Source organism: Echinops telfairi, unplaced genomic scaffold, assembly GCF_000313985.2.
Source record: "Echinops telfairi isolate 266 unplaced genomic scaffold, ASM31398v2 ScPeMD7_7400;HRSCAF=8409, whole genome shotgun sequence".
Classification (NCBI taxonomy): Eukaryota; Metazoa; Chordata; class Mammalia; order Afrosoricida; family Tenrecidae; genus Echinops; species Echinops telfairi.
Window position 1 is genome coordinate 36,108,820 of NW_022111300.1, and position 19,381 is coordinate 36,128,200.

The window sequence follows — 19,381 nt, forward strand, 5'->3', positions numbered from 1 at the left end:
ACCAGGTCTCCTTTAAAAGGTTCCTGAGACGGACAATAATTGGGAGAAAGTGAGAGGCACTGGCCCACACCAATTTCCCTAAAGAATACAGTATTGTTCATGGGTGCAACCTGAACCCACAGGGGCCAGAGGAGACTTGCCACCGCCCCCCCCCCAAAGACGTAAACAAAGGTGTTTCCACATATCACAGGGTCAGTCAAAGGGCCCCAAGTGAGTTTAACCATTAAAGAGACTCTCCTTAGATCGGTATGCCACCAAGACAGAAAAACAGCATAATTTTGTAAATAATATCTAAACGTTTAAGAGAACTAGAGATCAAGTATATTGAATTTACTTAATTGTTTTTAAGTAACATGGTGGGGAGTGCCTTGCCTAGGCATTCGGAGTAAAAAGAAAATCTAATATACTAAGTTTACAATGGCAGCTTTTTATTTTTAATGGATTTAATTATCTAAGCTTATGAATACGACTGATTACATGAGACTCAAGCTGTTTAACTTGAGTTAACTGAAAATTAGGTAAAGCCCTCTTTGAAAGTAATTGTTTAAATTGATTTAATTTATGAGTTGTAACTTGAATCTAAAAGCTGGGAAAAAAAATTTGAAGATGCTACTTTAATTGAATATAAAATTATAAAGTACGAAAGATTAATATCTGTCCACATGGCTTTATGAGAACAAAAGATGCCCTCAGACATGCAAAACTAACATGACATCAATTATGCATTACATATAAAATGCACATTTGCAGAGGAGATAATAGCAAAATATTAGCCAGTTATTTTTTGGATAAAGGCGCCCTGGTTACCCTGTGGGGTTAAGTACTCAGTCACTAACTGAAATGTCAGTGATTTGAATTACTTACTGCTCCGAGGGAGAAAGATGCAGCAGTCCTCTGTTACAGACCTGGAACCTTACTAGGCAGCTCTCCTCTGTTCGATGGGGTCACCAAGAGTCAGAATAGATTCAATAAGAATGGCTTTGGGTTTGGTACCTTTTTGTTGCTAGGTATAGAGTGAGCTCCAACTCATAGCAACCCAAGTCCTGTAGCATCCTTACAGTCATCGCTGGCCCACTGCTGCAGCCACTCGAACATTCCATCTCACTGAGCGTCTTCCTCTTCTTGCGAATCCTCTGCTACACCATACAGGATGTTCCCTGCAGGGGCTGGTCTCTCCTATAATAGGACTTAAGGGAGTCAATTCTTGCCATCCGTAATTCTAAAGAGCAACCCGGCTGTACTTTTGCCAAGACAAATTTGTTTGTTCTTGCAGTGCATGGCAAACTCAATTCAATATTCTTTGCCGACACCATCGATTCTAATGCATCAACTCTTCAGTATCTGGTTCTCTGTTCATCTTTCACAAGCATTAAAAATGCCAAGGCTTGGCTCACTTTAGTCTTCATATTGACTTCTTGGCTTTTTAACACATTAACAGAAAATGTGCCCCATGTCCTATGTCACTTGATTTTTTTTGACGGCTGCTTTCCATGGGCATCGATTATGGATCCTGGAAAAACGAAATCCTTGACAACTTCAGCCTTTTCTCCATGAATCATGATGTTTACTGGGCCAGCTGTGGGAATTGTGTTTTCATGACAATGAACTGTAATCCACACTGAAAGCTGAAGTCAGCACGTGGTCAGAAGCAGGATGACATGCACTCCTTCCACAAACCTTTGGCACTTCCACACCCTGAGCTAGCTGCTAAGGGGCTGATGATGTAGGTGTGAATGACGTGCCAATTTCTGCTCACAAGACTTCCTACACAATCTAGCAGGGGCCTGGGCAGTTCAAGAATCCAGGGCTCTCCAGAGAAACAAAATGGTTCTCTACAGATCTGACCCTCTCACCATTCTAATGATGAACTCCATGTGATGCTAGTCTAAAACCATACCTAACCCCCTAAGAACCTGGGGCTCCCAAAGGTTCACTAAAGCTCATGAGCATAATGCATTTCTCCTGGAGCTCCCACTGCTTCTTGCAATAGAGCCACCCAGAGATGGAAGCGGAACTTCAAGTCTGGGCCACACACAGCAGCTACAGAGGCCAGAAAAGGTAGTGGCTACCAGCAAGCCAAGAGCACTGAAGAGGCTAAAAGCCTAAGGAGGGTGGACGGAAATGGAACAGAGATAGCAATTGAAAGCTAAGTACAGCAGATCTAGAAATGATCTTTAATAATAATAATAATAAATAAATAAATACAATAGACAAACCCACAATTTTCCGTTTGCTCAGTGTCACCTCTTGATGAACCTGGTTCTGTAAACAGGTAAAATATGTTGGTATGTTTCTGGAAAACATTATACTTTGGAACTATTATTGTTGAAAAGAATTGCCTTCTTGTTCTTTTGAGAACAAGTCTTGTTGAAAAGGGTTTCTTAAAATTAATATCTGTTAATGTGTTTAAGTGAAGAAACTAACTGGGTTGGGAGTGGGTTAGCATCAAAACAACATTGAAAATATTATTGGGAAAGTCTTTTGGAAGCCTTTTGGAAAGACAAGTTTAAAACATTTCAATATTCACCCTCAGCCCACAACACCTGGAGCTACCTAAAATATAGACCATGATAGCTCAATACCACCAGCTTGAGCGCCAGTGAAATGGGTCTAAAAAACCAATACTGATAGCTAGTAGTATCTAATTTGATGCAGTTAAGGTGAAGGGTGCTATGGAGGTTACCATTCAAACTGTATTTACCACCGTTTAAAATAAGCCAGAAAGGAGAGGTGGATCATCATAATATTACTGATGATTTTGCAAGCAGAAAGGCTGAAGAAGAAAGATGTTAGCCTAAAACTATACAAAACACGGAGCAGGAAAGACAAAATCGCTTTTGACTTTCAAAGACATTTCATGAAACTGGTTTACAAGTTATCGCTACATTTTAAGACAAAAGATAACAAGGCAATACTCTACAGTACTTTCGTACTCTATTACTTCCAATGATTTAATGTATGCCTTTTTAAAAAAGTCTAATTTCTGAAACAATAATCTTTGCTAGAAAGCAGTGAAAATGCAAATGGCTTTTATTACTACTTTAAAGCTCAGCAGTCATCAATGCGCTCTAAGCAGTATTCCAAATCCTTACTGCATCCCTGAAGGAAAAACAACCCAGCTGACCGCAATGAATGATTAATTTTATGGCACAAAAATGAGAGGATCCTGGAAAAGAACAAGAAGGCAATTCTATCATCTAATGCACGCAATCTCCCATCATTCCAAGCAGAAATGAACTGAGAAAGAGAACTAGTGCTTACAAAGCACTTCCATTCTGGCAAGTGACAGTGCTTTACTGAGCTATCGCGACTTTCACAACCATGCCTCCTGAGCACCTCGGCTTTCAATGTCACAGCTCATTCTTCCACTGAGCCACTCCAGAAAATGCCCAAAATGAAAAGAGGACTATCATGTAAAATAAATTACAACTACCACATACCGTATCTGCCACAATAAATTCAGTAACTTTCAAGCAGCTCAAATTGGAAGAAATAATCTGTTTTAATCTACAAACTCTATTAGATTCTTTCTACAGCTTTGCCTGCACACACAATCACTACTTAGGCCTTCTAATTTGGCTGGGACAGCCATCTCTGTAAGCAATGGGGAAAAACATTTTTGATGGCTCATTCAAATGGAAAAACCATCTATCAGAAGATATTGTGTAAGGCCTTAGTAATCGTGATGGAAAGTGCAGCTTAGCAGAACACATTTAATTAGGCTTGGCACTTCAAAATATTAAATACTCAGCCATAATGGCATTACAGCGTTGTATGACAACTGAAAGCACACAAGAAACATCAAAGTTAAGCATTCCTCATTTCATCCTTTTTTATACATTAGAAACAACTGAAATGCTGGAATACATATTAAAATTCATGGTAAAAAATTGAGGATAGAGTCAAAATAAAAATGGAATAAATGCTGTAAATTTAGTTCTCAAATTTTAAGCATATTTTTAAAAATCATTATATTGGGAGCTCTTACAGATATTACAACAATCCATAATTCAATTAGATCAAGCATAATTGCTGCCATCATCAGTTTCAGAGCATTTTCTTTCTTCTTGAACTCTTTGATATCGACTCCCCTTTATTCCTTCCCTTCCCCCTTACCGCCCCTCCCCCCGCACCCTTATTGTTGTATTACATACTATTACCATTATTGTTATTTATTATTTTGGACATATCTTCCATCATCCAGTGTACCCGCTCACCTACGATTCTGTCATTCGTCCCCCTCGGGCGGGGTTATGCAGTCATCGTTGTTATCAGTTCCCTCCCAAACCGGAATCGTGACTCACGGTCCAGTTTCTGCAGGGCTTATCTATCTTGGAGTTCACTCACCTAAGCACCTTAGTTCTACAAATGAACACGTGGGTCTAACAAGATGAATACGACAAAACCAAGACAGTTACAGTAAAGGGAGAGCATATCGAAGCATTCGAGGATAGTTATACGTTCCATCAGTGCTTTTCTGCACCCTGAGTATATCATCCCTTCTGGTGGCCTTTTGAAAGGGACTGCCCAGTTGTCTTACTGGTGGGTTTGGGGGTCTTCATTTTATCTACAACAATTTGATTGCTTGTTTTTGAGCTTCTGCTACCTATTCCCGTCGACACCTCATGATCACCCAGACTGGTGTGCTTCTTCCATGTGGGCGTTGTTGCTTCCCTGCTAAATGGCCGCTTGTTTAAGCATAATGATTTTAAGACTGCCTGAAATCTCTTATAGATGTATATCAATTGCACACATTTTTTGACAATTTACATTTTTAAAATCTGAGTAAATGTGTACAGCATTATAAGGCCACTCCTCCCCACATACACAATTTCTTAATACATTTAAAGCAAAAAATATTTGTATGTGCTTGACACAATGAATGGATGTATGGATTGTGTGATAAGAGTTGTTTGACCATATATATACACACACACACACACACACACACATATATATACGTATGTATGTATATATACTAGCGACAGTTCCCAGGGTTAAATCCAGGCCTGTGTCTTTAAGGAGAGTCTGTAGGTAGGTGGACTCAGGTGCACACAATTCTATTTAGTCATACACAGTTTGGACTACTAATTGCAAGGTCAGGAGTTTGAACTGCTCTGCGAAGAGAGACGAGGCTTTCTGCTCCAGTAAAGATTTACCACCTTAAAAATGCACACATGCAGTTCTTCTCTGTCAGAATCAACTCAATGGCAGTGAGTTTGGTTTTGGTTATTGACAGCCAAGAGCCATGGTGGCACTGTAGGGTATGGGTTGCACTGTTACTCACAAGGTCAGTGGTTCAAATCCACCATCCATTCTGAGGGAGAAAGTTGAGGCTATTTGCTCCCATAAAGATATACAGCCACAGAAACCCTTGTTAGGGTCACCGTGACTCGTAATTGATTCAACGTCAGTGGGTCTGGGTTAATAGAGAAGTGCTTCAAGCTTTTCAATGTTAAAAACGGTGTGTGAATGTGATTGTGACAGAATGTGTTATACTGTGGCATGTGAGTAGGAGTTGGCTCGATCCTTTCAAAATTAGAGGAAATTTGCATAATATTAAGGGTGAGTGGGATTGTGTCCTTGCACAGAACCTCTTTAAGGTGTTCAAGAGCAAAGATGTTACTCTAAGGACCAATGTGCACCTGACTCATACCATGGTATGTTATTGCTTCATATGCATATCAAAGTTGGATGCTGAATAAGGAAAACCAGAGAAGAATAACTGTGCTTGAGTTGTGCTGGGGAAGAACACTGAAGGAACTGAGGATTCCGACAGGAGAAGTACAGCCAGAGCGCTCCTTGGAGGCAAAGGAGGCGAGACTGCATCTCACGTACTTTGAATATGTTGTCTGGGGAAGGGCATCATGTTTGGGAGAGTAAAAGAGGAAGACTCGCAGCATGACGGATTGACGTGGTGATACAACCGTGGGCTCGAGCACAGGAATGACTGTGAAGCTAGTGCAGGACCAGGCAGCGTCCCGTTCTTCTGTACACAGGAAAAGCTGTGAGTCGGAACCAACCCACCGGCACTCAATAGTAACAGTAACAACATGGAGTTGTCTTTAAATAGGTAGCCCAGGAACTGTGCTCTGTAATGACTGTGACTAAGAGTGACCCTTTGTTGAGTACCTGATGGAATGAAAAAATGTCAATGATTACTAAGACGGTGCAGAACTATGCGATACTCCATCCTGTTCTACTACTGTGGTCACACGAGTCCAAGGAGATGCAACAGCAACACGTTACGCTGAGTCAGGCCTCACATCACATGCATGCATTCATCACCCTGGCCGACTGGCCGCGGAGGGTATGATCCTCATTTTACCGTGAAATTAAGTTAATGGTCCAAAACCCCTCACTCACTGGCATACCTGGCATTTGATTCAAGTCAATGGCAACCAAAAGGGCACAGGATACTAAATATTAATATTTTCATAAAACAGACTTTAAGGCAAAGAACAAATGAAGCAATGAAGAGCCTTACATACTGACTTAAGGGTCAATCAAACAAGAGGACATAACCAAAATAAATATCTATGCATCCAACGAAAGAGCCCTAAAATACATAAATCGAATGTTTAACAAAATTGAAGACAAAAATAGACAACTCCGAAGTAAGTTCTACTTTCAACGAAGGAGCGCTAGCACGAAATTCAACAAAGATCCCAAGAATTTTCTTTTTTAACATTTTATTAGGGGCTCATACAACTGTCATCCCAATCCATACACACATCAATTGTGTAAAGCGCATTTGTACATCCTTTCTCAAAACATTTTCTCTCCACTTAAACCCCAATCCCGAGAATTTAAACAACACAACCAACCAACGTGACATCACCGACCTAGACAGAAAATTCCACCCAAACAGCAACACAATCGACATTCTTTTCCAGCACACATGGGACATTCCCCAGAACACACAAAGTTAGGCTACAAAGCAAGTCTCATTAAAAATACTAAAATACTAAATACCATGTATATACTTGAGTATAAGCCGAGTTTTTCAGCACATTTTTAATGCAGTTTTTGTGGTAAAATTAGGTGCCTCATTTGATATTCGGGTCGGCTTATACTTGAGTATATACAGCACATCTTTGTAGATCAAAATGCTATAAGATTAGAAATCTTCAACAGGAAGATAAAGAGGGTAAAAAAATCAAATAATTTGAACCTGTATATCACCACACAGAGAAAGTCTTTTTTAGTAGAATACAAATATGTTATTTAAAAAACTCTTGACTCAAAGTAGTAAGAAAAAACATATACCAAAACCTTTGGAACAGAGCTCATTAACAATTTATAGCAATACACACAAACATTAGAGAACCAAAATCATCATCTTACTCCAGCATTTCCAACAATTAGAAAAAGAACAGCAAAAAAGCCACCAAAAAAAGAAATAATAAAGATTCAAACAAAAATAAACGAAACTGAAAAATAGGAAGCATTAACAAGACTGAAAGTTGGTTATTTGAAAGGATTAAAAATTGACAGAAAACTGATATTTATCAAAGAAGGTGCAAAGAACACGAATAACAAATGAAATAAAGAACACAGCAGATTACTATGAAGAATTGTACACCAACAAATTTGGAGATCTAGAAGAAATGGACAAATTTCACACTACCTTCCCAAACACAATTTGAGATAGAAAATCTGAATATACGCATTACAAAAGATGAAACTGAACAGGTAAAAATAAAAAGACGGCTTTACAGATGAATTCTATCAGAAATTTAGAAGAGTTGTCAGCAATTCTACTCACATTCTTCCAGAACATAAAAAAGGGTAGAATATTCCCAAACTAATTCTATGAGGTATAACTCTTTTGCCAAAACCATGCAATGATACCACCAAAAAAGAAATTACAAAGCAATATTCCTTATGAACAAAGACGCAAAAACTGCCAACCATATCCTAACCAACAGAATCCAACAAGATGTCAAAAAATAACAGACCCCGGATTGGGTGGAATTTGTACCAGGTGTGCGAGGATGGTTCAGTATTAGAAACACAATAAACAGAAACAATCACATGAATAAAACACAGGAATCAACCCACCAAAAACAACAATTGATGCAGAACAGGCACTTATCAAAATCCAAAAACTATAACGCTCAGCAAAATAGAAATACACAGGAATAGAAGGAAAATCCCTCAACGTATTTTAGGACACAGACACAAGATGAACAGACCACATCAGGCCTGATGAAAAGAGGCTGAAAACATCCCCCTGCAAACAGGAACCAGACAGGGTTGGTCATTATCAACATTTCCATCTAACACTGTATTGGAAGTCCCACACAGAGTAATACGGCAAAACAGGGAAATTAAAAACCATTCAAATTGGCAAGGAAGAAGTAAAACCACCTTCATTTGCAGGTGATAGGATCCTACACACAGAAAATTCCAGGAACTGAAAGGACTGAGCAAAGTGCAGGGTACAAGATCAACATATAAAAACTTGTCAAACAATTCTACCCCCAAACAAAGAACCCTGGTAAAGGAAATCAGAAAAATAATAACATTTACAATAGCCACCTCCAAAATGAAGTTCTTAGGCATAAACTTTTTGTCTTGGAACATTTACGTTTATTAAAAACTGACACAAACAAACAAAACCTACACAAAAAATATCCCACATCACTTATCACTTTGAAATAATCTCCAGAGACACTATCACCTAGGACCCCTCTTCCTCTACCACGACCACGTCCTCTTCCTCTACCTCGACCTCTTCCTCTTCCACGTCCTCTTCCTCTTCCTGCAACAGCTTCCCTATCCTTAGATTTCACCTTTGATTCAAAATCCACAGGTAGTGTATCCAAGGCAAGCTGTCTGGCAGAATGAAGTATCGAATGTTGTTTCCACGAACACTCAGGGTTTCCAGCTGGACAGGCTCTCTGTCCTTCAGGGTCATCTTCACAGCTTTAAGATGCGTATGTATTCATGCTGACATCAACACCTGTGATTGTCCCATGGACCTGTGTTCCACTCTTCAATTCAGTGGTGACAGTTTCATGACTCAGTTTCATCAAAAACCTCAGTCCCCCTTGGTGGTCCTCATGGGGGGAGCCCAGACGCGAGAGCAGGAGAGAGCTCCTTAGGCATAAACTTAACCAGTGACCCAAAAGCCCTATATAACAAAGAAAACTGCAAAACGTGAATACAAAACAAAAACAAAGCATAATTATATAAATGAATAGGAAGACTTAACATTGTGAAAATATCACTACTACCCAAAGTGATGTACAGATAATCCCAAGTCAGATTCCATCATCATTCTTCATAGAGATGGGGAAAATCGAAACAGCAACTTTTGATGGAACAGAAAGAAACCCTGGATAAGGAAACAACGAACAAAGAACAAAGAAGGAGCCATCACACTCCTTGACCCACACTTAGCACACAGCCATGGTCGTGGAGATCACCTGGTACTGGCACACACACGGAGCAGGGGAAGACCTGAAAACCCCGAAGTGAATCTATCCACCTATCTGATCTTTGCTGATCTTTGGCAAAGGAGCAAAGCCCATTATTGGGTAAGAGGCTCTGAAACAATATTGGTGGCAAAACTGGATACTCGCTTGCAGGAAAATGAAACACAATCCATCTCTCTCACTGTTAAAACAACAACTAACAAAGGATCGAAAACCTAAATATAAAACCTAAAGGTATAAAGATCTTTAAAGAAAAAATAATGGCAAACTTAGGAACCCTAAAAGATGATATAAATACAGTATCAAATGTAACTAAAACATACAAACAGCAAAAGACAAACTAGACAACTTGGACCTCCTAAAAATTAAACATTTATGCCATCAAAAGACTCCACCAATTAAAATAAAAAGAATCTACAGGCTAGGGAACATTTTTTGACACTAGCATATCAGAATAGCGACTAAGTTCTAAGATGTATTATTAAAACCTTCAATACCCCAATAACAAAAAGACAATCCAGTAAAAAAAAAAAAGTGAGCAGAGGACATGAACAGACACTTCATCAAAAAAGGACATTTTAGACAGCCAACAAACACATGAAGAAATGTTCACAATCATTAACCATTAGAGGGACAGAAATCAAAACAAAAAGTTCATCTCATCCCAGCGTTCACAGCAATGTTCAAAAAAACAAAAAACAAATCATGCTGGGGGGAAATGTGGAGAGCCTAGACACCTCACACACTGCTGCTGAGATTGAAAAAATGATAGAAAACTACATGGTAGCTCCTTAAAAAGTTAGAGAAATAAATGTATGATCTACCAACTCTACTACTTCCTATATGACCTCAACATCTGTGGCAAGGACAGATGCATACTGGTCACAAGATTACTCCGTGATGGGGTTTTTTGTAGCAACATGGCTCCTTTAGGAACCATGCGGGTAACTTAGCCTGTCCACCAGGTAAGAGCTTGACTAGAGGGCAATGGAGATAAATGGCTGTACAAGGCCATCCTCTCTATTTCTCCCTGGAGGCTGGCCACACTCTCTCGCTGCTTCACCTTCCTGTTGACAAGCCATGTGGAGCCACACTGAGACCTAACCCAGCCCAGCGATGCAGCCACCACCACTGGATCCACAAGACTGCACCCACCAGCCTGTGACCTTCCTGATCCTGCACCACTGGATGTGCTGCGTGAGTCTGAAAAAGGACTTAAGGGCTGGATCTGGGATGTGCTGGAATGGTTGCTTGATATATTAGTTACTTTTGATATAAAGCCCTCTCTTACATACATGAGTGTCTCTGGATTTTGTTTCTCTAGTCATCCAGGCCTAACAGCCCCCCAACAGCACAAAGACAGAAACAGTCTAAATGCCCATTAATGGAAGAATGGATAAACAAACTACGGTGCATGTGTACAATGAACTATTACACAATGTTAAAAAGTAATGATGAATCACCTCATAGCATGGATAAACCTGGGAGACATTATGCTGCTGAAATTAATCAACCATTACTAGTTTTAAAAGTAAAGGTTTACAGACATTTTCTGAAGGCTACCCAGAGTGGGGGAGAAAGAGGGTAAGTCATCAGCCACAGGGCACACACGTGCAGTAACTTGGAGGGAGGGGAAGTAATCAAGAGTCAGAGGGAGGTGAGCACAAAGCCACCAAAGCCAAGGGGGCACTGAGAGGAGCACGCGAGTTAAAAGTCAAGACTGCTCAGACACAATCCCGCAGCAGAGTAAGAGACTCACAGCAGTCTCTGAGCGAGCCAAGACACAGGCAAACCTGCAAACTAAACGGGAGAGGGAAGGCAAACGCAACTGTATGCACTGATACCATATGAGGGGCTCCGGGAATACTATACGCACCGATACCATATGAGGAGCTCCGGGAATACTATACGCATCGATACCATGAGGGGCTCCGGGAATACTATACGCACTGATACTATATGAGGGGCTCCGGAATACTATACGCACCGATACTATATGAGGGGCTCCGGGAATACTATACGTACTGATACTATATGAGGGGCTCCGGAATACTATACGCACCGATACTATATGAGGGGCTCCGGGAATACTATACGCACTGATACCATATGAGGGGCTCCGGGAATACTATACGCACCAATACTATATGAGGGGCTCCGGGAATACTAAACACACCGATACCATATGAGGGGCTCCGGAATACTATACGCACCGATACCATATGAGGGGCTCCGGGAATACTATACGCACCAATACCATATGAGGGGCTCCGGGAATACTATACGCACCGATACTATATGAGGGGCTCCAGAATACTATACGCACCAATACTATATGAGGGGCTCCAGGAATACTATACGCACCGATACTATATGAGGGGCTCCGGGAATACTATACGCACCGATACTATATGAGGGGCTCCGGGAATACTATACGCACCGATACTATATGAGGGGCTCCAGGAATACTATACGCACCGATACTATATGAGGGGTTCCAGGAATACTATACGCACCGATACTATATGAGGGGCTCCAGAAAGGTCATGGGAAAATTTCATTTTTTCCACAGGCTTTCTTAAGACACCCTTGTACATCGGTTTGACAAAGACTATATTTCTCCATGTTTTATGTGTTCCAATTATAGTCACAAATACAGCAGAACATAGAGGAAGCAAAGTTATGAAACTTTCTTAACCCTAACCAAACACTTTGAGGGAATGAGTGGCTGCACCTGGGGCTCAAGGGACATCAGGGTCAACTGGCGCAACACAGTCCACAAAGACAATGTGCCACATCCTAACTTGAGTTGCAAATAGGGTCTATCAACAGCCATCTAAGGTGCACCTAGGATCTCTCCCTGTCCAGAGCACAGAACAGTAATCCAAAGGTGCCCAAGAACAATCAATCCACAGGACGAATGGGCCATCAAGGAGCCCCAGCTTCCATAACCTTGACACCAGAAGAGCTAGATGGTACCTACCACTGTCCATGGCTCTGAAAGGGACGATAACAGGAGATTCCTCATAGAAGTCGGAGAAAAATGTGTAACAACACTCAAAATAATAAAGCCAGCTTTGCTGGTCTACAAGAGACTAGTGGGGTCTCCACGACCATGGCCCTGAGACAATCTTCAGGCCTGGAACTGAACTTACCTGTTGCCTCAACTTGCGGCAGAATAACAACAACAGCAACAAAAACCCACAGCCGTCAAGTAGATTCTGACTCATTCTGAAGCTCTATAATAGGGTTTCCACAGCTACAAACCTTTACGGGAGTAGGAAGCCTCATCTTTTGTCCACGGAGTGGCTGGTGGATTTGAACCACCAACCTTGCAGTGATGGGAAATGTTTTTCCCCCATTGCAACTTCACCCCATAGTACCACCAGAGCTCCTTAGCCACACAGTAGACAGGCCTATAAGGTAAACACTAACACCAGGGAGATAAGCACTCCTTAGAACTATCAACCTCAAGGGATCAAAAGGACAGCACCGTCCCAGGAATGGAGCTCAGAAGGCAGGAAGGGCAAGGAAAGAAGGACAGAGGGAACTCATACACTCTGGAAGGAAGTGGGAAACCTGCTGACACTGAAGAGAATTCAATCAATGGGCGCCGACTGTTAAACAGAAAACCAATTTGCTCTGTAAACTTTCACCCAGCTAACAATACATTGAAACAACAAGCCAGCACCCACAGTCCTATACGTCTACACTTCTACCTTCTGTATTCATACAAAATGATCATAATCCAGAGCTCGCTTTGCTGAAGGACAATATATTTGCTGGCTCACAGAATCCGGAAAGAAAACCATCTGTCTTGATCCCAGAATTGCCTTTTAAGGGATCTCCTACCACTTGGAAAGGCCTCTTTTTAGCGGCTCACTGAGAGGGTCTATTTTGGCCACAGGCCTCCTCGCCACCACCGCGCAGAGCTGCCGGGGAAATATACTGACTGGAGCAGAAAGATGCCTGCACTGTCGACCTACAAGCAAGGTCAGCGGCCTCCAAAACTGAGAACTCCAGCCAGGAGAACTCCAGCACAACCCACTTCACACCCTGTGACCATAGAGCATGCCTCACCACGACACATCACAGAGGTAAGGATCTCAGGAATGTGCCTCACAGAGCACCTTTACCACAGTAAGGGGATGTGCTGGGAGACCAGAGCAAAAATTAACTATCTATTCCCTTTCTAACCATAAGGGGACCAGAATTCCTGACACCACTGGCTACATGAACCTTAGAGGTTATTTATTACAGTTTGGTTTGGGGAAGCATCAAGTCCTCTGTTGTTGTCAAAATATTTTCACTGGCTAATTCTGTAAATATCCAAAAAGAAAATATCTCTTAGCAAAAAAAAAGAGAGAGAAAGAACAACACAATCACCAAGCTCACTGTCATCAAGCTTATTCCAACTCACAGAGAGCCAACAACACAGAATAGAATCGTCTCTGGATTTTCCAGGATGTAAATCTTTGCAGGAGCAGAAAGCCTCATCTTTCTCGTGCGGAGCAGCTGGTTGGGTTCAAACTGCTGACCTTGTGTTTTAGCGGCCCACTGTGCATAACCCAAGTCACTGGGGCTCCTTTTGAAAACAAGAAGCGCTACCATGAAAATGACCACCGCAGCAAGTTCATTAGGAAGCAAGGAGAAATCTCTTGTGGGCAGTATCTGTTTAACAATGAAATTTTCCTTTCTGACTCTCCATGGCCAAATTTTGCACTTCATAAAATGAAAAGCCAATTTGAGAAAGAACAAAAACATGTCTGATGTGTTATCCAATTTAATTCACTTTTCAAAATGTTTTTCACATAAATTCGCCATTTTCAGTTGTTTTGTATAAACCTGTCACAGGTTTTCTGATCCCTAACAGTGAGTGCATTGAAGGAAATGTGTTTTCTTTTCAAGGATTCTTATTTTAAGTAAGAAGCAGATTTTCAGTGCAAGTTAACAAGAGTTATTGACAAGAGAATACCTGTTGTATTTATTCCTCACAGGAACCCTGTACAAAAGGTCAGTGTTCGTTTTACAAATTGGGATAACGAGACTTGGAGAGCTGAAGAAGTGGGGTGGCACTGAGCTGGGACTCCGCCCTAAATATATGGATCCTGAATAAGGAAAACCAACCCGGTCTCTACGTTCTGGAATGCGTGGAAGAGGACAGGTGGTGAAGAGGTGCTGAGGGGAAATGCGGGCAGGAGATGCGGTGATCAGGAAAAGGGCGTGGGGTGTGAACTCACGAGAAGGCTCTGTTAGCATCTCCTACCACCAGGGGGACTACTGGCTCCAGTCTCATGAATCTGAGGAAGCTTCCAAAGGGTTGTGGGAAAATCCCATTATCTTTTCATTCCATTTCTCCACAAACTTTTTGAAGCCCTCTCGTATCTTTGTGCGTAGGTCTTAAAAGCCAGGGAATCCTCTTTAGCCACTACCAAGCAACTTTCCCCACAACAAATCCTCACCAGGCTTCCAACTGAGGAAATAGTTTATATTGTCACAAAGCTCTCTGGATTTGAACTCATGTTTGTGACATTCAGTACACCAACAACCCTCTGCTGATTCCAACGCACAGGGGCTCTGGCAGGCAGGGGAGAACCACTGGGTTTCGAAGGCTGTACTGCTGGATCTAAACACTCGGTAAATCCTCCACACGGGGCCTGATGGACAATGCACAAAGACTTTTCTTCTTTAAAAACAAACCCCAAACTTCAGTCCCATCACGTCAACTGTGACTCACAGTGGTCCTACAGGGCAGAACCGACTGACTGACCCAGAGGGTTCCCAAGGGTATAGCCCCGATGGAACCAGATGACCACATCTTTCTCCCACTGAGAAGCTGGTGTCTTTGAGCCACTAACCCCACAGTTTGTAGTCCAGCACTTAACCATTGTGCCAAGGGCTCACCTAGTACGATGGCCAACAAAGGGGCAAGGTTAGCTAGCCTTGTAATTCTCAAACTTAAGTGTCCACTATAATTTGATTGTCTTTAAATTCCAAGTATCAACCAAACTCCAAACCACTGCCATCAAGTCAATTCCCACTCGCAGTAACCCTAGTGCGAACAGAACCACCCCGAGACTTCCACGGCAATGAACCTTTATGGAAGCTGAGGAAATGGCATGGAAGTCACAGCTGACCTCCCAGGAAGAATCCATCTCTACACCAGCCCAAGGCCCATTGCCACAAGGCAGAGGGCAGACATATCTCAACCCTCCCTCCTTTTTACTCTATTCGGACACCAACCATTTTCCCCCACTCTACTGGATTTGACCCTCCTTTGCAATGGCCGCATGGGGCTCGGAGTAATATTCAATTATGGAGATGTATCAGGGAAGTTAACAGGTTACCCTAAGTAAGGGTCATAAACATTCCTCGTGGTGCAGTGGGCTACCTGTTGGCCTGATAACCACAAACATTAGGGCACCATCTTTGGTCCACAACAGCACCTCTCCTCAGTCAGTGGTCAAGTTTCTCTCTGTCTCAGACCCTGGTCTCGTGTTCTGTGGGATGGGAAGCCCACCCACTGCTCTGCCACCCAGTCTCATGGTCACTGTGCTGCAACTTCTTCATGTCCCTGGACATTCTCCCTGTCCCTGCTTCTGAGAGAGCCCTCTAACAGAGGAACGGCAAAACTGGCCAATCTCCTAGCTACAGATCTCTAAGCCTTATCTGCACGATCTCAGCCAACCCTTTGGTGGGAGTTAACGAGAAATGGGTGGAAGAGCCACACTTCAGCAATTCCCCTTCACTAGAGAAGTGAAGAGCAGCTGGTGGTTTCAACAAGACCCTTCAGTCAGGAGTTAAGCCGGGAGGGCACCGGGGCTCCTCCTTCGCCTGGCGACATGTGCCACCTGGGGCTTCCTTTTTCTTCTTCTTTCTTTGAATTCGGCTTCCTTTTGATAGGATACATACATAACTGGAGGGGAAAAAAAACTATGCACAGAACTATGTTTCCTTAAAGAAATGCTGCCAAGTATCGTTGCTATTTTGAGGAGGGAAGTTAAATGAGCTCCTAACTACTCCCCCACCAGCCCAAATCTCCAACCATATTTTGAAAATATTCCATTTTTAAATACTTATACCAGTTTAATGATAGGGGGGTAAAAAAAAGGGAACCACGAACAGATTTCTAATGCCTTCCTGAGTGACCAAAAACAGCCACTGCACCGTCCTTGGAGGTCATGACCAGACCGGCTGTGAGCTTGCTCACCTCCTACAATGTGACGGCATCGAGCAGAAGTGCCGTGGGGACCCTACGCAGCAGGTCTGACTTCCTGGGTGGGATGCTCAGGATCACAGTGGAGGCACGAGTGATCACAAATGTCATTCAAATCAAAATACCAAAAGAAATCCGAGGAGGGAACAATCTAGGAAAGTCTGGAAAACTCAGATCGATTGCTAACGCCAGCTGAGCAATCCTACCATTGTGAATGAGGTCTTGTCATCCAAACGACTTCCCAAGACGCATTCTGTACAGTGCTATCACACGATACCGATAACGCCTTCTCAGGTCCTCCCCGAGCATGGTAAGCACGCCACAGGCGTAACTCAGCTAAGGAAGCCGTTAGTTCTGCTTACAATTCTCCCGAACAGCTGAGCTCCGAGTTAGGCAGTGAGGAGAGTGAGTCCCGCTGGAGCAGTCCGAGTGCCCTTTCAGACCTACAACTGCCCAACTGCTCCCGTACAGCACGGGTGTCTGTGTCAGGAAAAGAGCCTACGTGCACCCCACATGACCTAGGTCCTCCATAATGACACAGGGAAAAGCCACAGCACTCCATGCTTCCCGGGTCTTTGGGTCTCAACACTGACGCAGAACTGGAGCCCACCGACTGCGTCACCACTGAGCTCTCCTCAGGCAGGGAATTCGGTCCCAGTCTGACAGCAGTGCAAGCTTGCGCCATTCCAGAGTTTACTATAAAACCTTTCACGACGTACTAATTCATCACTGAATAAATGAACACCAAATACTAACAGGAAAATGAAGCCTGATTAGTCCTGTAGAAACCTAGCCAATAAGGCCCCTAAAATAGAAAGATTGCCTCTTAATACATAAACAGTTAAGAGGCTTCATTTTTATTTTTACTGCAGAGCCAGAACTCATGTAATATGCAAGGTTATTTGCAAACATTTTTCTTGAAAAATGGTGATTTATAGATAAGTAATCTATTCATCATTTGTACATATTTAACAAGTCACCACACAGAATGGGAAAATTAACACTGAAAGTGACTTTGATTGTACAGATGCAATCAAACTGTTAGGGCAGCCGCCGGGTGAACAGAATTCCTCTCGCCTAATCAGACAAAATCAATTGTCTAAGCAAACCCTAAAACCAAGGCATAGAGCATGACTGGAATGGTTTCCCCAGATCCAAATCAAACTGCATTTTGGATCAAATGGAGGCTTGGCCTAAAATCCTGCTTCTGCTATGCTGAAGAGACAATTCAGTTTCTTGTAAGAGTTTTAATGGCTTATAACCCAAAAGGAGCTAGGGTCACGATTCTGACTTAAGCGAGGAACTATTTAGCCAAAGAAGTTTGTCATGAGTGTTTGCATGGCTTGATCCAAGGCAGCGGCTTTGGTCAACAACCTCCTTGTGACGTTGTATTGGCCGCCACATGGCTCGGTGGGCACACAGCCCACTGTCTACCCTATAAAGACCCAGCTCTCTTCTGACGATCTAGAAGAGTATCGTTATAGTTGCCCACCAGGTACTGCCCTGTCTCCCGATCACACTCTCAGCTTTAAAGAACTGGGGAAACGTGAGCAGACTGACTTACTTGCCACTCCAGACGCAAGTCCATAGAGTAGTCCTCCCCCATCGGACTGCTGGGGGAGAACATGGGCTCCCGGAGGAGGCGGTTTCTCTTGTCTGATAAAATTATACAACAAGGTTTTCACAAGTCTGCTGGTGTAGGATAGGCTGTGTGAAAAAAAGAGAAAAAGAAATGACTCCCATTGATGGTAGCCACCTGATTCTGTATAACAACACAGAAATAAATTTGTTACACATGTAAATGGGTTACTACAATTCAAATAAATCTAGCACTGTCACAGAATCGTGAAGAGCAGAGGCTTTGTGGTCAGACCTGAGGTGTAATTCTTGCTTTGCCTCTTATGTGGTCATAAGAAAACATTGCTCAAATCACTTCAAACCCCTCGGTTTCAGTTACATCACTTGTAATCTGTACAACAGTATGAGACACTATAAATTCGGCACACAATACACTACACTTGGCATATGCAGAGTGGTAGTAATGGTAATAAAAAGTAAAATGTAAAAATAATAGTAGAAAGTAAAACCAGTAGGAAAAAGTGAGAATTTATTAAATTCTATTCAATCTATTAAAATAGCCTGCACTTTTTAAGCATGAAATTTATGTGCCATACAATTATATAAATGTATGTGCATAGTTTTTTAATGTTAATACTTTTGCTTTTATAAATTGGACAGGGAGAAAAGAAAAAGAGAACAAGGCAAAGGGGTCATGTGTCCACAAGTTGGCGATAAACCAATTCCTACAATCCAGGAGAAAATGTTCACAGACTCTTGAATATATTACTGAGCCTTTAAAAATATGGCTTCCAAGATGGACCAAGACTCAGTAAAGAGCTCATTGTGGTTCATATATCTGACGCCGTGTTATAAAGCCTCAACAATTGAGAAATAACTCAGCCTTCCCTGTACGCATGCCAAGGGCAACCTCGACATTTCAGGCATTTTATATGGAAAAAAAAAAAAGATTGGGAGTCTTTAAGGGAGAGGTGCACACATCCCCACAACACCAAGTGCTACCTCAACTCAGAATCATTCCATGTCATGTCACCGTCAGAGTTGAGCTTTCTGACGGGGCTTCCCGGACACAAAGGTAAAGACGACCTCCGGGCTCCAAATCCCAGGTAGTCTCTCGTTCCAGAGATATTCAAATAGGCTCCAA

General features: G+C 42.3%; 1 protein-coding gene and 1 pseudogene across 2 annotated transcripts in view; both read right to left on the reverse strand.

Moving 5' to 3' along the window:
• Positions 1-9,044, reverse strand: part of LOC105978630 — a 23,121-nt pseudogene extending 14,077 nt beyond the window's left edge.
• The window catches only part of DYM (dymeclin), a 315,716-nt gene that overhangs the window by 215,280 nt on the left and 81,055 nt on the right, over positions 1-19,381 (reverse strand). For both annotated transcript variants that reach the window (XM_045296193.1, XM_045296192.1), the window contains exon 8: positions 18,224-18,366. In XM_045296193.1, the coding sequence (XP_045152128.1) occupies positions 18,224-18,366 (143 nt within the window). The remainder of the gene's footprint in view (positions 1-18,223; positions 18,367-19,381) is intronic.